A 19524-nucleotide genomic window follows, 5' to 3' on the forward strand; every position below is an offset into this window, starting at 1 on the left:
TTGAGGTTGGAAGGACCGCTAGTTAAATGCATTGGTTAGAAGTTAAACTCCTCCTGACAAGAATATGCCATGAGAGCCTGGGAACAGCTTCTTGGGTAGCGTGATTTGGCCTGACTGGTCCACATATAGCACTAGAAACGCATCTATGGTCCTAGAAATGTTCTTACGGTACCAGAGTGCTGGTGCCAGAAGTGACTTATAGCTTATGTGGGCCGGCCTCTGCTGCCCAGATGAGGAGTGTCTGTCCTGGGCGCAGCACAGTTCTAACTCCAGCACAGTTCTAACTCCCCCAGAGGAGAGCGTTCAGCAGGGGCCACTGATGGGGTCATTTATTCTCTGATCTCAGACATCTTAATGATTGTTGTCCCCTTCACACCAGTCACTGTGGGAGGAAATATATTTATTGGAGTGAACCTGCTTTTGCTCAAAATTTCCAGATTGTCCCCTTTGACACCTCTTTCAGAGCCAATTTAAGCTGCACATAAAAACCACAGATGTTATTTAAATTTAGGTGCAAGATAAAGTTGGACTGTCTTGAAGTGGAAATTGGTATACTCCATCCTGTTTTTGTAGAATTATGAAATTAATCTCTCTCTCCCTTTTGCTTTAGCTGCCAGGAACCTCAGAGAAAACCCTATTTAAAAATATTACTTGCTATTTATACTTTAATCACTTGGACTTGGAACTGTGACAAAGAAATCAACTTGAAGTACAGTTTACACTGCCTAATCTAATGAACTATTCCCTTACGTGATGTTTATTATGACAGTTTTTAGTCACTGTAAAATTACTGCCACAGCCATTTAAGAAAATTTGGAAAATGCAAAAAAGTAGAAAGTAGAAAATCACTGATTTTTATTATTTTAATGTAACCACGTGATGGGTTTTGGTTATATTTCCTTCCAGTCTTTTTCTTCTTTTTTAAAATTCACTTTCCAGTCCTCTGTTCAGGTGTGGCAACTTCCTTGATCCTATTAGGTTCCTTGCCCTTTCCAGGAATTTGCTTTCTCGTTTCTGTTTCTCTTTCCTAGGCGTCACGTGTGTTTCTCCCCTGGCCTGGGCCGCGCTGCCGCGTTGTGGGGCTATCTGGACACAGAGACTGGTGAGTGGCTTCATCAGACTCTATTCTTCCTGGTTCCGTTAGGACGGAGAATTGGCACCCCCGAGGCTATTCCAAAAACAGCCCGGGAGGATTGTGAAAGCACTGCCACGCGAGAAACAGTAGGAATTATCCCCGCATGGCTGGAAAAGCGGCCAACCTTCCCGGATGACGGCCTTGACAAGCACCCCATCTGAGCGTGCAAATCGTGGACTCTCGGGAATAAAGCCAACCTCACGTCTTCTCCATTACGGGCTCATCCACCGGCTCCAGGCGCCCCGGCTTTGGGAGCAGCGTAGGACCGGGTCCCGCTCGCTTTCCGGTCCCCTCCCGACTTCTCTCCGAGTCCGGGTCCCCGCCGGTGGTGGGCGGGGCGGGCTCCGCGCGGGCTGCGGGACGCGGGCGGGCCCGGCGGCGGTGGGCGGGGCGGGCGGTGGGTCCGGGGGCGGGGCGGGTGGCGGTGGGCGGGGCTGAGGCGGGCGGCGGGTGGTGGGTGGCGGTGGGCGGGGCTGAGGCGGGCGGCGGGCGGCGGGTCCGGGGGCGGGGCGGGCGGCGGTGGGCGGGGCTGAGGCGGGGCGGGGGCGGGGGCGGGGGCGGGGGCGGGCGGCGGGCGGCGGGCCCGGGGGCGGGGAGCGGGGCTGGCCCGGGGGGCGGGGCGGGGGGCGGGGCGGGCGGCGGGCCGCGGGCTGGCCGGGCAGTGCGGGCGCGAACTAGAGGAAGTAGCGCCGGCGGCTGCGTCCTCTGCGTCCCGGGCCCGTCTCCGCCTCCGCCTCCGTGTCCTCCGCTTCCGTGCCCGCCGCGCCCCCGCCGCCCCTTCCGGGCTCCCGCGGCTGGAGGGTGGGTGAGTAGCGTCCCGGGGCGGCCTCGTGCGTCCCGGCCCGGCCTCGTGCGTCCCGGCCCGGCGTCGAGCCCTGCGCCCTCTGGGTCCGCGCGGAGCTGCGAGTTCGGGGGTTCCCGCCGCCGGCCCAGCCCCCACAGGCGGGTCCGGGCCGCTCGCGCTCTGGGGTGGGAGCCGGAGGGGACGCGCGGCCGCGAGGGGTCACCCCGCGGCCCGGCCGCCGCCGGAGCTTCGCCCCTAGGAGCCCGCGCGCGACTCGGTGGTTCCCGCCTTCCGCCCGGCCGGCGCCCGGGGAGGCGGGAGGCCCTTTGTCGTCTCCCCCCGCGCGAGCCTCGGGTTTGGCGGGCTGCTTGTCGGGCCTCGGCCGGGCCGGCGTGCGGGGCGCAGTGGCGGGGGGCTAAGCCAGCCCCTGCCCGCGGGTCCGAGGACAGTTCGCGGCTACACTGCCGGTTCCAACCCGAGATGAGAAAACCCACGGGAAGGGATGGGCTCAGGTCACACACCTGTTCAGAGCCAGATCCGGAACTCAAATCCAGACGCAGACCTTGGACTCTGGTCTAGGGCTCTTTCCCCAGCACCTGCGTACACCTGCCTCGGTGTAGCTAGAGTGTCTGTCATAGAACTGTTAGAAATTATATGCAAATACCTGCTGGTGGTAGAAAGCAGTTTGTTGATTGACTCAATGACCCCAGGGAACTCTTGGAGAGCCCTTGAACCCTCAGCCACCAAGTGGCTGGGCTTAGCAGGGGTTCGTTTATTCGTTCATCCAACAAATAGGAATGTCCAGCGGGTGCCGCGGTTGTGGTGGGACAGTGTTGGTGGCAGTGAGGGATGTGCTTGAGGAACACAGATAAGGCCTTCTGGGACTGGATTGGTCTTCATCTGGTGGGCCTGGGACGAAGTGAGGAGCAGGATGGGGACGCAGCACAGAGCTCCCACACCTTTTCAGGCGACTGCCTGATTTCACCCGCCTTGCCTGCCCTTCTGTAAGTCTTAGCTGCTCCCTCAGGCCTCACTCAGTGGCGGCTCAGTGGCCTCTCGCTGTGGAAGGGAGCTGGGGGCGCTGCAGAAGGATGTGGCTTTTCCACATTCCGTCTCCACCCATCTGAGGCACTTGGCATGCTTTGAGGGTGGCCAGGCTCTCCTGGGCCTGGTCTGTGCCATCTTGGGGCAGACCCTGAGCCAGGGCCCCGGAGTCGTGCATGACTTACTGGAAGAGACTGGTCTGGAGCGAGGAGGAAGGAGGGCGGAGGAGTCAGTCGGCGGTGTGAGCAGTTGGGTGGCAGACCTCTGGTGAGGCCTTGCTGGAAAGAAGATGCCGCCCAGCCTTTGCTTGCTGCCCAGCGCGCGTGCGCTCTCCTGTCCCCCTGCCCAGGGAAGAGGTGCCAGTCAACCCTCGGAGCCTTGGGCAGCACTTCATCTTGGGCTGAGAGGCAGGCGTCTCATGGGCTGCGGGGACGGACAGGGTGCTGTCTGGTGAGAGTGGAGCTGCGGGACTGGCGACTCTGATACGTTGGGATGCAGGCTTCACTGGTGTTTGGTGCAAAGAGTTGCGGGAAGGTGGGGTGAGTTGCTGTCCGAGGAGGTTAGGCTGTGTGAGGTGGACTCTGAAGAATGAATAGGAGCTTACCCACAGAGGAGATGGCAGGGTGCACTGAGGGCAGTGCAGGGAATGCTGGCGGAAGGGTGCCTGGGTGGGAAAGGGGGATCTCTAGTTGGGAGGGGGCGTTGCGCGCCTTGCCCCGAGGCCTTGCTTGGGGAAACTCACAGCCTTAGCGACCTGGGGAGACTAATTGGAGGAACTGGAGGTGCCACTCATTTGCAAATGAGAATAGCCTGTCCAGGAGCCCCAGCAGTGCCCAGGGCCCTGGACTGAGAAGGAAGGATGAGGCATAGGGAGGAGGATGGATTTTGGATGACAGAACCTTCTAGGGCAAGAGTCTTGGCCTTGCAGCAGGGCAGTGAACAATATTCCAGCTGTTCTCTCAAAGTAGAAGACTGGGGACTCAAGGAGGTTGTGATACTGTTGGTGTTGGAGGCCAAGCAGCCATCCTAATCCAGGACTGTGAGGGTCTTGGTGGTGGTACCCAGGATGCTGGCTCTGGACTGTCAGCCCATGAGAAGGCTTGCCCTAGAGCTGTGGCTGCTGGAAGTGCTTTCTGTGGTTAGACCTTTGGTGACCATTGCAGGCTGGGACTGTGGAGGGCAGCACAGGCCTGGAGTGCCCTGGAGGCCAGCTGCCTGCCCCACTGGGCTTCCCACGCACAAGGTCTATGAGCAGCACCCAGAGGCCACATGTATCCTTGCCCAAAGCCACTGGCTCGTCTGGAAAAGACAGCTACTTGAGGATGGTGATGATCAGCCGTAACAGTCAAGCTCACTGTGTGCCCGATAGACACGGAGAGAACTTTATATGCCTTGATTAGCTCGTTTGGACATCACAGTAATCATAGACTAGATACCCGTTCTGTAGATGGGGAAACTGAGACATGGAGAGATTAAGTAACTTGTCCAGGGTCACAGCCAAGAGAGTCAGACTCCAGAGGCCCAGCTCTAACCATGACCCTACACTGCCTGGATTTCCAGGCCTCTCACTGCCCCACCTCCCAGATCCGGCCCATCCGCCTCTGGACCCCGGCACCCGTTAGACATGGAGGGGGGAGGATCAGAGAGATCAGCCATGGCCTTTCTGCTGACTCCCCTCCCCTGCAGGCAGCCCAGGTGACGAGGTGGCTAGTGATGTATGTGGGAGAGGGTGAGGCTTCAGGGGGCGGTGCTGTGGACCCTGTCCTTGGGATTTCTCCCTCCTCCCCCTCCTCTTCCTGCCTCCATTGGTCAAAACGGGGAAGTTTCAAATGAAGGGCCAATATGATCATCTGGACGAACCAGAAAGCAGCCATTTCTGGAGTTCTGCTGCCTTGCAAATCGAATTCTTGGTTGGCTTTTTGGGTATTTGTGTCCAGGGTCCTAGAAGCCACCAACTTAGAAAATGAGGAAGTGGTTTGTTTTAAATTCCTTGTTTCCTCAATAATCCTATCAGCTTGGTGGTGGTGGAGGTGGGCACCTGGAGGTGGAGTTTTAAAGGGGAAACAAGCACCTTCTGAGTCTAGACTGGGTTTAAAAGCAGGCAGGTGACCTTCAGGCACACACAGGAACTGTCCTGACACTGCCCTGGGGGCCCAGGAGGCGTCTGCCCTGGTGGAAGTGTGGGAGAGGCTCAGGAGTGGGGCTGCCACCATGTGGAGGGAGACATCTGGACAGGACCCCCGCCTGCAGTTACTAAGCTCCTGCCATGCTGATGGCTCTGCTAACCAGTGGGGCAGGTCGGCGTTCACCCTGCTTGCTTAACAAACCCGTGTCTTCAGAGCGGGGCAAGTGCTGCGGCAGGCACAGGCCTGTCTGGAGTTCCAGATGCAGCCTGGCGGGGCTCCAACTTGCTGAGTCTCCCCGCGCTTGTCCCACGTGGACCCTTGGCCCCGAGCTTTTGTTTGAGGCCGGTGGTTAAGTGTTGCTGTATTTCTCTTAGTGGGCATGTCTGCACCCATGTTTGGTTTAATTTGCATAACTGTATATCTCCTTCTAGTTCTCCCCTGAATTCTGTGAAGTTCTGCAGATGTGGAACATTGATGGTGAGAGCGTTTCTCACATCCATGCTTGTGTCTGGAAGAGTTCAGGTGGCCCCAGCCCTTGACGGGAACCTCCCCAGAAACTGTCCCGCAGGCGTGTCCTCACCCCGCCCTGGAGAGGGTGGATGTGGGGCCGTGAGGCTGAGGCGTTGGCCCAGGCTGGTGGGCCCCTGGGACTGGGGGACAGCACAGCCTTGAGGAGGCTCCTGCCCAGCCTGGTGAATGTCTCCATTCCCTTGGGACATCCTAACTGTGAGACCACTTGGCCCCCAGGTGTCCGCCACTTCTCAAGAGGCCTTGTTTTCTCCTCAGGATAGCTCCTAGGATCCACGGTGACATCTAACCTCTAAAACTCTTACCTGGCTGACCAGGGAGCTGAGTCCAGGGCCCTTGTTGGTCACTGCATTTTGCTAGGGTGGGACTTTGTGTGAAATGATTGCACTGACTGTGTCTTTTCACATGCCAGCGGCCTGCACTGTTCTCCCAAATGCAGGTTATTTTCACCTTTCATAGATGAAAGAGTTTTTCCCACCAGAACTTGGGAGGCGGGAGGATTCTTGCTGCCCACGCAAGGCCCTTCTGTCTACACCGTGGTGGCCTTGCCGTGCTGCTCTGTTCAGCGCCCCCTGCCGGCTCCGGCCCCAAAGGGCGGTGTGGAAGCAGCCCCAGGGCGGCCGCGGTTCTGGGGCCCTGACTGGCCTTGGTAATGTCGCTTTTCTTCCCCATGCCTAGGCTTCCAGGGGAGGATGGCTGTGGAGTGTTGAAGGGAGAGGCGGGGGACCATCCAAGGCCAGCCTAGACACTTTGGAGTAGCCCTGGGCTACCAGACTCTCTCCCTGCTGGCCCATCTTGCCCTGCACATGTGACAGATCTCAGGAACCCAGGGCCTGGCCGGTGAGGGTAGCAGGAGGCTCTGGCACCCAGGGTGGTCGACTTGCGAGCACCTGGCTGGAGCAGCAGCCCTGTGTGAGGGGACGGCCTGAGTTACGTCTATACCACCCTCCCTCGAGCTGCCGTTCTTTTAACCGCTTTATTGAGCTGTTTCACATACCGTGAGATTCACAGAGTTGCGCAACCATCACCACAATCTAATTTTAGAACATTTCACACCCTAAAACTGCATACACATTATCAGCCACTCTCCGGTCCCCCTCTCCCCGCAGCTCTAGGCAACCCTGATCTGCCTTCTGTCTCTGTGGATTTGCCTATTCTGGGAAGTTCTTGTAAATGGAGTCCTACAGTATGTGGCCTTTTGTGCCTGGCTTCTTTCGCTCGGCATGATGTTTTCAAGGCTCACCCATGTTGTAGTATATATCAGAACTCCACTCCTTTTTATGCCCAGATAACCCCATTGTACTGGATATACCACATTTTGTTTACTGATTCATTAGTTGAACATTGGGATTATTTTTACTTTCTAATTATTATGGATAATACTGCTGTGAACATTCATGTACAAGTTTTTCTTTGGAGATTTGTTTTCGTTTCTCTTAGGTCTGTACCTGGGAGTGGAATTGCTGGTGTTAGACTCTGTTTAGTGGGTTGAGGAGCCGCTGAACTATTTTCTAGAGCAGCAGCATCATTTACGTTCCTCCCAGCAGTATGTGAGGGTTCCGGTTTCTCAGCATCCTTGCTACCGTTTACTATTATCTGTCTTTTTTATTCTAGCCATGCTCGTGGGTGTGAAGTGGTATCTCGCTGTAGTTTTGATGAGCATTTGTGTAATGGCTGATAATGTTGAGCACTTTTTCGTGTGCCTTTTGGCCATTTGTATATCATCTTTGGATCCTATTTAAATCTTTTGCTAAATTTTCAATCCAGTTGTCTTTTTATTATTGAGTTATAAGAATTCTTTATATACAGTATTCTGGATACAAGTCTGTTGTCAAATAAATGATTTGCAAATACTTTCCCCCCTTCTATGAGTTGTCTTTCCTCCTCCTCCTTTTTTTTTTTGGTGAGGAAGATTTGCCCTGAGCTAACATCCATTGCCAGGCTTCCTCTTTTTGCTTGAGGAAGATTATCCCTGAGCTAACATCTGTGCTGAGCTAACATCTGTGCCAGTCTTCCCCTATTGGTATGTGGGACACCACCACAGCATGGCTCGACAAGCAGTGTGCAGGTCCACACCCAGGATCCAGGGTGTGAACCCGAGAACCCTGGGTCACCAAAGTGGAATGTCTGAACTTAACCACTATGTCACCAGCCCGGCCCCTCTTTTCTCTTTCTTGATGGTATCTTTCGAAGCACAAAAGGTTTTAATCTTCAAGAAGTTCAGTTTGTCTATTTTTTCCTTGTGTCACTTGTTCTTTTGGTGTTGTGTCTGAGAAATCATTGCCTGACCCAAGATACGAACTTTTATTCCTCCTAAGAGTTTTATAGTTTTAGCTTTTACATTTAGGTCTGTAATCTATTTTGAGTTCGTTTTTGTGCATAATGTGAGGTAGGGGCCAAATTTGTACATTTGCTTATGGATATCCAGTTGTCCCAGCACTGTTTTTTGCTCTGGTCTTGGCCTCTTTGTCAAACATCAATTAACCATAAATATTAGGGTTTATTGATGGACTGTTGTCTCTAACCCATTGATCTATGTGTTTATCTTTGCAGGACCACACTGTCTTGATGCTGTCGCTTAGTAATAAGTTTTGGAATCAGGAAGTGTGAGTCCACTGACTTTCCTCTTTTTCAAGATTGGCTATTCTGTGTCCCTTGAGTTTCCATAGAAATCATAGGAACCATTTGTCACTTCTGCAAAAAGGCCAGGTGAGAGTTTGAGAGGAATTGCATTGAATTTGAGGATCAATTTGGAGAGTACTGCCATCTTCACGATATTAACTCTCCAGTTCATGCACATGGCTTTTCATTTATTTAGATCTTTACTTTCTTTCAAAGATGTTTGTAGGTTTCATTGTACAGGTCTTACACTTCTTTTGTTAAATGTATACCTAATTATTTTATTTTTCTTGATGCCATTATAAATGGAATTTTTTTTTTTTTTTTGAGGAAGATTAGCCCTGAGCTAACATCCGCTGCCAATCCTCCTGTTTTTGCTGAGGAAGATTGGCCCTCAGCTAACATCTGTGGCCATCTTCCTCTGCTTTATATGTGGGACACCTGCCACAGCATGGCTTGCCAAGTGGTACGTAGGTCCGCACCTGGGATCTGAACCAGCGAACCCTGGGCCGCTGAGGAGGAAGGTGTGAACTTAACTGCTGCGCCACTGGGCTGGCCTCAAGGAATTGTTTTCTTAATTTTCGTTTTTGGGTTTTTTCTCGCTATCGTATAGAAGTACAATTGATCTTGCAAATTACTTGTATCCTGTAACCTTGCTGAACTTGTTTTTTAGTTCTGGTAGTTTTTAGTGGATCCCTTGTTTCTGTGCATAAGATCACGTCAAATCAGTCTGTTTTAAAGCTTCCAAGCTGATTCCAGTCTGCAGCCAGGTTGGAAAGCACATGGTTAGATCCGTGGTTCCCATGCCTTTGCAGTGGAAGGGGAGGGGAACAGAGTAGTCGGGTAGAGCATTTGAATTTCTGAGGAATTTCCCCCCACGTCTGGGGGTAAGCCTACAGGGGCTGGGGTCTCCGACTCGGCCTAGTACAGGGGGTAGAGGGACCAGTGTCCCAACTTCAGCTTCCTCCTTTGATGGATCCAGTTGGGCTGAGTGGAAGTGTGGCCCACTGCAGAAGTGTGTGCTGGCTGAGAGTGACAACACCCTCCCCCCCATGCACTGTCAGAAAGAGCTCATGTGAAAACTGGTGAGGAGTCAGAAGCCAAAGGAAGAAGTCAGTGTGCGTGAAGCCCATGTGGTCTTCTGGGGACCGTGGGAAGCAGGCATTCTGCAGCTCTGAGCCCCTGAGGCCGTCAGGGCCGTCTTTCAGGCTTCGCCTTGACCCTGTCCACCCCCGTAACTGGACTTCACCCCTCTTAAAGGGAAGGACTGTCTTCTTGTGACTCCAGACTGGTGGTTTTATGTCCATAAAAGTAGATATTAGAACTGGCCGGCATCTTTAGAAACTGGTTGTATCATCTCACTGGTTAATGAGCTAAGAGAAATCTTTGACACGTGTCCATTTTATCATTTTATATTTGTATGAAAGTCATAGTTTCACCTTGTTTTTTTCTTCACCCATTAGCAGCTTTGGAGGTCGTCCACTGAGAAGCATGCCCAGTGGACTCACGTGGTCTTTGCTGAGCTGCCAGAGGTGAACCCCCAGCTGCAGTGGACTTCCACCTTTGCTGACTCTGACCCCCTCTCTCTCTCTCCTGACTTTGTCTTTTGTTTTGGTTTCTGGTTTGCACAGCCAATCAGTTACTCCCATTGGTGGCATCACGAGTGAGGATTTGGCTCTATGGTCTAACCGTTTGTTGCCTTCCTAGGCAGATGACCGAGGTCTGTTCTGTTGAGTAAGTGATAGAGAATCTGGATTGTTGGAGTTTTTGTTTGTGTCCTCAGTCTCTTTTGAGCTCACTTCAGTTCAGAATGTTGTGCCCACCAGGAGGAACAACTCTTTGACATCTGGCCCAGCGAGCCTTCATGTTTCTGTGTTCACAGTTGTAGAACTGATGCCACCAGCTCTCTGTGTGTCTATAATTCAGAAAAGCCTTTGCTTTCATTGTGTAAATGTGGAAAAAAATGGTTCTCATCATTGGGGGGTTAGGTTGTGAAGTGTCTTAAATTAGAGGAACTCTGCTCTGATTGGCTGCATGGACCTAAATAAATGTTTATATATGGGGCCGGCCCCCTGGCTGAGTGGTTGAGTTCGCGTGCTCCGCTTTGGTGGCCCAGGGTTTCACCGTCTCGGATCCTGGGCGCCGACATGGCACCGCTCATCAGGCCACGCTGAGGCGGCGTCCCATATGCCGCAACTAGGATATACAACTATGTAACGGGGGGATTTAGGGAGATAAAGCAGAAAAAAAAAAGATTGGCAACAGTTGTTAGCTCAGGTGCCAATCTTAAAAAAAAATTTATATAAATCAAATATTTATAAAATTTCCAGAAAATAAAGAGATTCCATTTTTAATAATTTAAATGCACTAGACTTAAAAATATTATTACAGAAACAAATTCAGAAATGTTTTAAGACTACGGGTTCTTGTAATTAAGATAAATCTTTGGGCGCTGGCCCCGTGGCCGAGTGGTTAAGTTCGTGTGCTCTGCTTTGCCCAGGGTTTCGCTGGTTCAGATCCTGGGCACGGACATGGCACCACTCATCAGGCCATGCTGAGGTGGTGTCCCACATGCCACAACTAGAAGGACCCACAACTGAAAATATGCAACTATGTACCAGGGGGCTTTGGGAGAAAAAGGAAAAATAAAATCTTTAAAAAAAAAGATAAATCTTTGGCAAATGAGAATAAATTAATAATTTTGGTTTAAAAAAGCTTTGTCTTGGGGCTGGCCCCATGGCCGAGTGGTTAAGTTCACGAGCTCCGCTTGGGGGGCCCAGGGTCTCGCCGGTTCGGATCCTGGGTGTGGACGTGGCACCACTCATCAGGCCACGCTGAGGTGGCGTCCCACATGCCACAACCAGAGCCACTCACAACTAGAATATACAACTACGTACTGGGGGGCTTTGGGGAGGAGAAGAAGAAAAAGAAAAAGGAAGATTGGCAACAGATGTTAGCTCAGGTGCCGATCTTAAAAAAGAAGCTATGTCTTTTCTCTGATCTATCAGTATTAAATATAATACTGATTATATTTAATAATCAATACTTAATAAATTTTATTCTACATGGTTCCTCCCCAAAACACTTCTACAGGTTTACTTATCAAATCAGCTAATATTACTCTTACATAATGTCTAATGTTATGAAAAATGTAAATTTGTGTTCAAATAAATTGAATTAAATTCTGACAATGTTTTTATTTTAACAGTATTCCAAGATAAAGCTTAGATAACCTAAAACCTTGGACTCATATTAAATTGAGCTAATTAATAGGTAATCATTGTATACCTAGATAATTTATAAATAAGAATATTGAAACACTAATTACTAGGTATAATTTGAAGTTCTTTTAATATACCAGGCAGAGGCTTTGTCTTGGGCTGGCATGAATGGATGCATCTGCTGCTCTGAGAACATGTGAAAGGGATGCGCGTGGCTCACATGGCTGCAGCAGGGTGAGCCGGGTGCTCTGGAGCTGGGCCACTCTGCCCGGTGGCTGTGCATGACGGATGGCTCGCAGGGACCGACCCCTGGTTCTCTGTGAGACAGAAATCAATTACTTTGGTTAAAAGTTATAGTTAATATGGCAGTTTCTCAAAACTCCATTTAAAATGTCTCCACTAAAGTCAATTTTGACACTTTAAATATAAATATGTCTATAAAATGTGTATAAATATCTCTATCTTTTATATATATAGAGAGAGAGAGCACGCCGTAAGAAAGACATAGCTTTTCCTTGCAGACAGTAGGCACTCTTGTTACGACACAAAATTGGGGTTCTCTTGCCTGATGTGCATAAAAAAAGATTATTACAGCATGAGCTTTTGGGGAAAGAAAGAGCTTTATTGCTAGATGGATCTGCAAGGAGACAGACATGTGCCCTCAGATCTGTCTCCCCGGCCCAGGGCCTGGGGCGCAATTTATGCAGTGAAGGGCAGGGCGTCTGAGTGTGGAGATAGGTGATTGGAGGTGAGGAGAAATGAGGTAATTGGTGATCTGCGCAAGCGCAGTTGATCTTCATGGCTCTTCACAGGACACATGTTCACAGTGGTGGGTTAGCATGCTCTGAGGGTGAAGTTTTCAACCCTTTGACGTCAAAAGAGTCACTTAGCAGGTGTCTGCGCAGGCCCAGCTGATGGGTTGGTGGTACCAACCTGCGTGAACTGGACAAGGGGTCTCATTCCTGAAAAGCCACCCTTTATCACTCAGGGAATGAGATGGAGTTGGTTGAACTGGTCCTGGAGGGCCCGCGGTTACACTGAATATTTGATGGATGCATTAATGACTTTTTATAGCAGCACACACTTTAAAAACAGGGTTTACATTTATAACTGCACGTTTTTGTGTAAATAAGCTTCCTTGGGGCAGAGACTCGTGGCTCCTTTTTACCCTGTTCCTCCAGCTCCAGGCGCAGGGCCTGCGCATGGAACCACCTCCGAATGTGTATCGGTCCATCGATGAGGGCCACACAGCCACACAGCTGGTTGGGGGCTAGGCTCAGCTGGGTTCTCCCAGCTTCAGTGTTGTGTGCCCTCCTGTGCAGTGTTGAGTGGCCTTGCGATCTGCATGGTGCTTGGGTAGCGTATGGATGAGGTTCTCAGGCCTCGGGAAAGGGGGATTCGAGTCTGAGCAGACATGGGTGAGCTATCCACTGTCTGCTTATCCTACTCGGGGGCAACAGGCCCAGAGGTGGGCACTGCCTTGCCCCAGCACCCCCAGCTTGGGTACTTTGCAGCTGGCGAGGTGTTCCCTGTTCTCACCGGGCACCCGTAGGGCACTGCTCCCTGAAAACTGGGGCAGAACTGCCTTCCTTGCAGGGATGTCGGGAGGATCAGAGAGAAGGCCTATAAAGGTGAGCCTGGCACTGTGGCTGGCGTGTTTGGACATTGTCAATACATGGTGGTTGCTGGGGTCCTTGTTGTCAGGAGTAAGAATAGGTGTCATCTCTGCACCTCAGTGTCCGCTGTTATTAAAAGGGTGAGAGGGACTTGGAGAAATAACCCGTGAAGAGTGTCGAGTCCAGGTGCGTCTGTCACAGTGTGTCTCAGAGATGGTGAAAGCCTGGCTGTGCGTGTGCTTGGTAGGCAGAAAGGAAGCCTCCTGGGGGGAAGGCAGCAGGTTATTGTTCCCTGTTCCCTCCCACCTGGCCATTTTCCCATCGGGTCTCAGAAAGGAGGGGACATCAGCTCTTGGTGGCTTCAATTCTCCTTCTTGCTGGCAACTCTGGTTAGGAATTGGGGTTTGGGGATGAAGCCATTGTTGACTGGGAGCCTTTGAGGTTTTCCTGGGTTTCTCCAGCCCTGTCCTCCTGGCGCCCTCACAGCGGACAGTTGACTCACTGAGTTTCTTCACAGTAACAAAGGAATAAAACCGGAGGCGAACCAGATGCAGACGGGTGGTCTGCCCTGCCGGTCGAGGCGTGCCCCGGGGCCCTGCCCAGCCGAGCCTGGGAATGCAGCCCACCCACCTCCCCTGCTTGCCAAGGACCTGCACTGGGCCGCATGCTCCCAGGGTGCTCTGGCAGTGACCCTGCGGCCTGGGTGACCTCAGCACAGCCCAACTGAGCGACATCACTCTTGTCATCTGTGACTACCATGAGGCCAGTACATAGAAGATGACATGCTGAACTTTCACATCTATTATCTCATTTGATTCTGGATTTAATAGGAAAATGCCACACCAGGGTATTCATCACAGTCCTATTTTTAAGGGTGAAAAAATTGGAAAGTATACATGTCCAATAATAGGAGATTAATTGTATTTTGGTGCATCCGTACAATAGAAGAAGGTTTTCAGCCTCAGCACTATTGACACTTTGTGCTGGGTCATTTTTTGCTGTGGGGGCTGTCTGCACACTGTAGGACGTTGACCAGCATCCCAGCCTCTACGCACTGGATGCCAGTAGCACCCCTCCCAGGTGTGACACCCAAAAATGTCTCCAGACATTGCCAAATGTTCCTTGGGCCAAATTTGTTCAGGGGCAAAGTTACTGCTGGTCAAGAACGAGCCACTGCAAAAGAATATTGTGTCAACATTAACACATTTTTTGAAGAATATCCATTGAAGCGGAACAATCATCCCAACATAAGTGAAAGTAGAAGACGACGGAAGTCTCCCTGAGGATGTGGGTGTGTGTGTCAGAGTGTGGAAGGAAATCAGATCAAAGGTTTGTGTGAATTCTCTCGAGTGCTGCCTCCCCCATGGCTTTCTGAAGTTCCTTCCTGACAGAGCGAGGCGGAGCAGAGGCCAGGACTCCGCGTGCTGCGCCTCCACCTTGGCAGTGACTGTGGAGGTGGTTTGGCTTCTGTGGCCTTTTTCCTGAGGAGCATGTTCTGTTCGGTTCTGTGTCCTGATGCTGATAATGGCTCCAGCTCTTGCCTCTCGCCGTGTGGATGGCCAGCAAGCCAGTGTCCTTGTTGTCTGTCCACGTAAACCAGAGTCCTCTGCTCCTGGCCCTCTCCTCCCAAACACTCAGCCATACCCAGCCGAGGGGTGGCTCTGCCAGACCCCCATTGTCTGCGCATGACCCCCACGGCCGGCGTTAGCACCCAAGACAGGGAGAGGGCAGCGCCGAGAGCGGTGTGTCCCAGGCACGGCACAAGATGGCTGCCTGGTGCACGGAAGGCACGGCCTTCTTGCCACCCCCTTCCACACGGGTCGGAGCCTCCCCCTTTCTTCCTGGAGATGAGTTGGTTGTCTGTTCTTCTGTTTTTATCTCCTGTGTATTTAGGAACCATGTGAAATTGCCAATTTTTTTTTTTTTACAATACAGATATTTATTTTTTTACGGAGGTAGCATTGTTTTAGAACATATAAATTTCAGGTGTACATCACTGTATTTGCATTTCTCTGTAGATTACATCATGTTCACCACCCAAAGACTAATTAGCATCGATCACCGCACACATGTGCCCAACCACCCCTTTCACCCTCTTCTCTCCCCACTTCCCCTCGAGTAACCACCAATCTAATCTGTCTCTATGTTTGTTGTTTTTGTTATTTTTAATGACATAATCTGTGTGAAGGAGAAGTCAGTGTCTTTTTTTTTTTCTTTGCAGGGGAGGATTTGCACTATGCTAACATCTGTGGCCAATCTTGCTCCTTTTTCCTCCCTCCCCCTCCCCCCAAAGCCCCAGTACATAGTTGTATATAGTTGTAAGTCCTTCTAGTTCTTCTGTGTGAGCCGCCACCACAGCATGGCTACTGACAGACAAGTGGTGTGGTTCTGCGCCCGGGGAACTGAGTCCAGACCACCGAAGCGGAGCATGCAGAACTTTAACTGCTGGGCCGTGAGAGCTGGCTCTGTTTGTTGTTGTTTTCATCTTATATTTATGAGTGAGATCATATGGTATTTGACTTTCTCTGACTTATTTCACTTAACATAATACCCTCAAGGTCCATCCATGTTGTCACAATGGTTGGATTGCATCATTTCTTATGGCTGAGTAGTATTCCATTGTGTATAAATACCACATCTTTTTTATCCATTCGTCCCTTGATGGGCACCTAGGTTGTTTCCAAGTCTTGGCTATTGTGAATAATGCTGCGATGAACACAGGGGTGCATATATCTTTACATATTCATATTTTCATGTTCTTTGGATAAATACCCAGCAGTGGAAATAGCTGGATTATATGGTAGATCTATTCTTAATTTTTTGAGGAATCTCTGTACTGTTTTCCATAGTGGCTGCACCAGTTTGCACTCCCACCAGCAGTGTATGCAAGTTCTCTTTTCTCCACATCCTCTCCAACTCTTGCAATTTCCTGTCTTGTTAATTATAGCCATTCTGATGAGCATGAGGTGATATCTCACTGTAGTTTTGATTTGCATTTCCCTGATAGTTAATGATGTTGAACATCTTTTCATGTGCCTGTTGGCCATCTGTGTATCTTCTTTGGAGAAATGTCTGTTCATATCTTTTGCCCATTTTTTTAATTGGGTTGTTAGATTTTCTGTTGTTGGGATGTATGAGTTCTTTGTATATTTTGGATATTAATCCCTCATCAGATATATGGTTTGCAGATATCTTCTCTCAATTGTTAGGTTGTCTTTTCATTTTGTTGGTGGTTTCCTTTGCTGTGCAGACGCTTTTTAGTTTGATGTAGTCCCATTTGTTTATTTTTTCTATTGTTTCTCTTCCCCAGTCAGACATGGTACTTGAAAATATACTATTAAGACTGATGTCGAAGGGTGTACTGCCTGTGTTTTCTTCTGGAAGTTTTGGTGCCAGCCTGGTCGTGTAGTGGTTAAGTTTGGTGCACTCTGCTTCGGTGGCCCGGCTTTGTGGGTTTGGATCCCAGGCACAGACCTGCAGCACTCATCAAGCCATGTTGTGGTGGTGACCCACATACAAAACAGAGGGAGCCTGGCAACAGGTGTTAGCTCAGAGTGAATCTTCCTCACCAGAAAAAAAAGAAGTTTAATGGTTTCAGATTTTACATTCAATCAAGTCTTTGATCCATTCTGAGTTAATTTTTTTGTATGGTGTAAGATAACGGTCTACTTTGATTCTTTTGCGTGTGGCTGTCCAGTTTTCCCAACGCCATTTATTGAAGAGACTTTCCTTTCTCCATTGTATGTTCTTCACTCCTTTGTCAAAAATTAGCTGTCCATAGATGTGCGGGTTTACTTCTGGGCTCTCAGTTCTGTTCCATTGATATTTGTGTGCCTGTTCTTGTGCCAGTACCATGCTCTTTTGGTTACTCTGGCTTTGTAGTATATTTTGAAATCAGGGAGTGTGATACCTCCAGCTTTGTTCTTTTTTCTCAGGATTCCTTTGGCTAGTCAGAGTGTTTTGTTGTTCCCTATAAATTTTAGGATTCTTTGTTCTATTTCTGTGAAAAATGTCATTGGGGTTCTGATAGAGATTACATTGAATCTGTAGATTGTTTTAGGAAGTATGGACATTTTAACTATGTTAATTCTTCCAATCCAAGAGCACAGACTATCTTTCCATTTCTTTGTGTCTTCAATGAAATTGTCAAATTTGACTGTTTTTGCCCTACAAAATGACCGTTTCGTTTGGTTCAACCTAATATTGTGTGTAAATGTACACATGGGCAAATATATATTAAAATAGGATTATTCCATTGAGACTGTTCTACAGAAACTTTTGTTCAGTATATTTGGGCATCTCTCTATGTGGATACACACACAGAGTGGGCACAGTCTTTTTTTTTTTTTTTTTTAAGGTTATGAAAGTTAACATCCTTGTGAAATTACAGTTGTACATCATTATTAGTCATGTTGTAGGTACACCACTTCACCCCTAGTGCCCTCCCCCCACCCCCCTTTCCCCTGGGAACCACCGATCAGTTCTCTTTGTCCATATGTTAACTACTACCTATGAGTGGAGTCATACAGAGTTCATCTTTCTCTGTCTGGCTTATTTCACTCAACATAATACCCTCAAGGTCTATCCATGTTGTTGTGAATGGGACGACTTTGTCCTTTTTTATGGCTGAGTAGTATTCCATTGTATATATATACCACATCTTCTTTATCCAATCATCAGTTGCTGGGCACTTAGGTTGCTTCCACGTCTTGGCTATTGTGAATAATGCTGCGATGAACATAGGGCTGCATGGAACTTTTGGAATTGCTGATTTCAGGTTCTTAGGATAGATACCCAGTAGTGGGATGGCTGGGTCATAAGGTATTTCTATTCTTAACTTTTTGAGGAATCCTCCATACTGTTTTCCATAGTGGCTGCACCAGTTTGCATTCCCACCAACAGTGTATAAGGGTTCCCTTTTCTCCACAGCCTCTCCAACATTTGTCACTCTTGGTTTTGGATATTTTGGGGCACAGTCTTTTTAACTCAATCCCCAGTTGGCTGTTGTCTGATCAGTTATTTGTGATGGGTTATTTAGTTTGGAGTTTGTGCCATATGGAAGTTTTAATCTTTTGTGTAATTGTCAAATATACATTCTTTGTCTTTCTGTGTACACATTTTACAGGAGCTCTTTCTCTGTGGATTTTTGGTCTTACCTGTCCATTGAAGCCATGTGGCCTATGGAGAGAACTGGCCTGGGTGTCCCTTTCTTCCCAGACCTTATTTTCTTATCCACTGAGTCAGAATGAACACAGTACACTGCCTACTTCTCAGCACACTTGTGGAACAAGAGAGAATCAGTGAATGCTCCAGAACCCTTGCACGCTGAAGGAATGGGTTGGGACTTTTGTTGTTGGAAGGAATCGTGACAGTGGCCATATTAGTGGTCATAGGAATAATAAACAGATGCCCTGAAAAGGTCCAGGTATACTTTGTTAGCTAAGTTATTTTTGTACAAAACTCACTAATATAGGTATTTACTAAAAAGGAGTTCATAAACCAGACAGTCCTGTATGCCTGATCAGTGGGGTCTTCCTATCAGTGAGCTTGGGGCGGGAGAGTTGAACTCTGAAGTTGGAGGGTCGATCCTGGGGAGCTTGTTGCTTTGGCAAGTCTCCGTCTGGAGGACTCTCCATGGGCGGCTCCCGTGGTTGCTGCCCCAGTTCCGTGCTGAGGAGAAAGCAGCAGCCCAGGGTGAGCGTGCTTGGGGTGGGCCAGGTGAGCTGGGCTGCCATAGCTGGAGCGCCTGTGAGCCAGGGCCCAGGATGGCTTCCTTGATGCTTTCCTGAGGGCGCCCAGAGTGGGAGTCCCTGCCGGGACCAGCCGCCTACCCTGTGTTTGTGTCCTCTTCTAGGCTGCTGACTTGGGACACCTGCAAGCCAGAGGGAGTGGAAACGCCCCAAGGCTGCCTGTGCCATGGATTCTAAGGTCAGACAGTGCACTTCTGGAGGAATGCTGTGGGGGGGGAGTGAAGGTGGCTGGGGCCAGCTTCTTGGCGTGTGTGCTCTCAGTGTGGACCCAGCCTGATCCCTATTTGACAGAGCCGCAGAGAGGAGCCTCACCTTCACTTACTGGAGCTCAGCAAAGAAGAACACCAGAGCGCTCTCATCTCCTCGTCCTCTCCCTCCCACACCTTGTGCCAGGGCGCTTGCTGCGGGGCAAGGAGGCTTTCTGATTCAAGACTCTTTAAAAGCTGTAGAGTTCTTGGGAGAGGTCACCCAGCAGTCATAGGCCACTCCCCGGCCTTCAGCAGGCTGGCACCCAAACTGTGCCTTGTCTGCACTTACTTTTGAACAGGCTTGGAAGAGAAAATTGAGGCATATCTGATCAACAGCTCTTCATTCATTGGCTTACTCTCTAGTCTTTCTCCTTCCCTCCTTTGCCGAGTTCTGTGAAGTCTTCGCGGCGACTAGCACCAGGGGCTCCTCCTTGTCCACCCCAAATGTTTGTT

The 19524-nt window shown here is 49.9% G+C and overlaps 1 protein-coding gene across 4 annotated transcripts in view; it reads left to right on the forward strand.

Moving 5' to 3' along the window:
- The first annotated feature begins 603 nt into the window (after nucleotides 1–603).
- The window catches only part of BID (BH3 interacting domain death agonist), a 29286-nt gene continuing 10365 nt past the window's right edge, over nucleotides 604–19524 (forward strand). Inside the window, exons 1-2 of one of the 4 annotated variants that reach the window (XM_070620339.1) lie at nucleotides 604–1102; nucleotides 18928–19001. In XM_070620339.1, the coding sequence (XP_070476440.1) occupies nucleotides 18990–19001 (12 nt within the window). In that variant the 5' untranslated portion in view covers nucleotides 604–1102; nucleotides 18928–18989. Of the gene's footprint in view, nucleotides 1103–1751; nucleotides 1941–12714; nucleotides 14403–18927; nucleotides 19002–19524 lie in introns of those variants that run through there. The other 3 variants (XM_070620337.1, XM_070620338.1, XM_070620340.1) reach the window with 3 other exon arrangements.

The sequence above is a fragment of the Equus przewalskii genome, chromosome 5, assembly GCF_037783145.1.
Source record: "Equus przewalskii isolate Varuska chromosome 5, EquPr2, whole genome shotgun sequence".
Classification (NCBI taxonomy): domain Eukaryota; kingdom Metazoa; phylum Chordata; class Mammalia; order Perissodactyla; family Equidae; genus Equus; species Equus przewalskii.